The sequence below is a fragment of the Oncorhynchus mykiss genome, chromosome 3, assembly GCF_013265735.2.
Source record: "Oncorhynchus mykiss isolate Arlee chromosome 3, USDA_OmykA_1.1, whole genome shotgun sequence".
Classification (NCBI taxonomy): Eukaryota; Metazoa; Chordata; class Actinopteri; order Salmoniformes; family Salmonidae; genus Oncorhynchus; species Oncorhynchus mykiss.
The window spans coordinates 9,834,877-9,837,376 of NC_048567.1; the positions used below are offsets into that span (position 1 = coordinate 9,834,877).

At 45.6% G+C, this 2,500-nt stretch overlaps 1 protein-coding gene across 7 annotated transcripts in view; it reads left to right on the top strand.

Moving 5' to 3' along the window:
- Positions 1-2,500, top strand: part of LOC110508601 (myosin-10) — a 113,492-nt gene that overhangs the window by 66,077 nt on the left and 44,915 nt on the right. For all 7 annotated transcript variants that reach the window (XM_036968290.1, XM_036968284.1, XM_036968312.1 and 4 more), the window contains 3 exons: positions 1,107-1,259; positions 1,534-1,707; positions 1,882-2,055. In XM_036968290.1, the coding sequence (XP_036824185.1) occupies positions 1,107-1,259; positions 1,534-1,707; positions 1,882-2,055 (501 nt within the window). The remainder of the gene's footprint in view (positions 1-1,106; positions 1,260-1,533; positions 1,708-1,881; positions 2,056-2,500) is intronic.

The following is a 2,500-nucleotide window of genomic DNA, read 5'->3' on the forward strand; positions in this document are numbered from 1 at the left end:
ACATTGCCAAAGCAAGTGAGGTAGATAATATACAAAAGTGAAATAAACAATAAAAATTAACAGTAAACATTACACATACAGAAGTTTCAAAACAATAAAGACATTACACATGTCATATTATGTATACATAGTGTTGTAACAATGTACAAATTGTTAAAGTACACAAGATAAAATAAATATGCATAAATATGGGTTGTATTTACAATGGTGTTTGTTCTTCACTGGTTGCCCTTTTCTTGTGGCAACAGGTCACACATCTTGCTGCTGTGATGGCACCCAGTAGATATGGGAGTTTATCAAAATTGGGTTTGTTTTCGAATTCTTTGTGGATCTGTGTAATCTGAGGGAAACATGTCTCTCTAATATGGTCATACATTGGGCAGGAGGTTAGGAAGTGCAGCTCAGTTTCCACCTCATTTTGTGGGCAGTGAGCACATAGCCTGTCTTCTCTTGAGAGCCAGGTCTGCCTTCTCAATGGCAAGGCTATGCTCACTGAATCTGTACATTGTCAAAGCTTTCCTTAAGTTTGGGTCAGTCACAGTGGTCAGGTATTCTGCCGCTGTGTACTCTCTGTTTAGGGCCAAATAGCATTCTAGTTTGCTCTGTTTTTTTGTTAATTCTTTCCAATGTGTCAAGTAATTATCTTTTTGTTTTCTCATGATTTGGTTGGGTCTAATTGTGCTGCTGTCCTGGGGCTCTGTGGGGTGTGTTTGTGTTTGTGAACAGAGCCCCAGGACCAGCTTGCTTAGGGGACTCTTCTCCGGGTTCATCTCTCTGTAGGTGATGGCTTTGTTATGGAAGGTTTGGGAATCACTTACTTTTAGGTGGTTGTAGAATTTAACAGCTCTTTTCTGGATTTTGATAATTAGTAGGTATCGACCTAATTCTGCTCTGCATGCAGTATTTGGTGTTCTACGTTGTACACAGAGGATATTTTTGCAGAATTCTGCGTGCAGAGTCTCAATTTGGTGTTTGTCCCATTTTTTTAATTCTTGGTTGGTGAGCGGACCCCAGACCTCACAACCATAAAGGGCAATGGGCTCTATGACTGATTCAAGTATTTTTAGCCAGATCTCTCTCTCTTCTCTCTCTCTCTCTCTCTCTAGGCTGACTTTGCTGTGGAGGCGTTGGCCAAAGCTACATATGAGCGTCTGTTCCGTTGGCTGGTCCACAGGATCAACCGGGCGCTGGACCGCAGACAGAGACAGGGAGCCTCTTTCATAGGCATACTGGACATAGCAGGCTTTGAGATCTTCCAGGTGTGTGTGAATCTGTGTATGTCTGTGAGTGTGTCTGAGTCTTTCTTTCTCCTGTTTGCAGTCTCTTCTCAGGTTCACTACACAATATCTGACCTCTCTCTTCCCTCTCTCTCTCTCTCTTCCCTCTCTCTCTCTCTCTTCCCTCTCTCTCTCTCCCTCCCTCTTCCTCTCTCTCTCTCTCTCTCTCTCTCTCTCTCTCTCTCTCTCTCTCTCTCTCTCTCTCTCTCTCTCTCTCTCTCTCTCTCTCTCCTCCCTCTCTCTCCTCCCTCCACAGTTGAACTCATTTGAGCAGCTGTGTATCAACTACACCAATGAGAAGCTGCAGCAGCTGTTCAACCACACCATGTTCATCCTGGAGCAGGAGGAGTACCAGAGGGAGGGCATCGAGTGGAGCTTCATCGACTTCGGCCTGGACCTGCAGCCCTGCATCGACCTCATTGAGAGACCGGTACACTCACACGTATAGCTCACCTTCAACCTTCTCCTGGATAAAACCCAACATCCACCTGGCCTGCAACAGGAGCACCTCAACCCTTTAATAAAACATGTTATTTGTGAAGTGAATTATCAGGTGTTCTTACCTCTCTGTGTCTCTGTCTCTCCCTACCCCCTCCCACTTAAGGCCCAGCCCCCTGGTGTGCTGGCCCTATTGGATGAGGAGTGTTGGTTTCCGCGGGCGACAGATCGTTCATTTGTGGATAAGCTGTCTGCTGAGCAGGGGACACACCCTAAATTCTTCAAACCTCGACAAATACGACAAGAGGCCGACTTCGCCATCATCCACTACGCTGGGAAGGTACTCTATCCATCCATCCATCTCTCCCTTCCTCTCTTTTTCATCCCTCCTCCCTTTCACTGGAACGGTTTACATCTTCCTCTCTTTATCATCCCTCCTCCCTTACACTGGAACGGTTTACATCTTCCTCTCTTTATCATCCCTCCTCCCTTACACTGGAACGGTTTACATCTTCCTCTCTTTATCATCCCTCCTCCCTTACACTGGAACGGTATACATCTTCCTCTCTTTATCATCCCTCCTCCCTTTCACTGGAACGGTTTAACACCTTCCTCTCTTTATCATCCCTCCCTTACACTGGAACGGTTTACATCTTCCTCTCTTTATCATCCCTCCTCCCTTTCACTGGAACGGTTTAACACCTTCCTCTCTTTATCATCCCTCCCTTACACTGGAACGGTTTACATCTTCCTCTCTTTATCATCCCTCCTCCCTTTCACTGGAA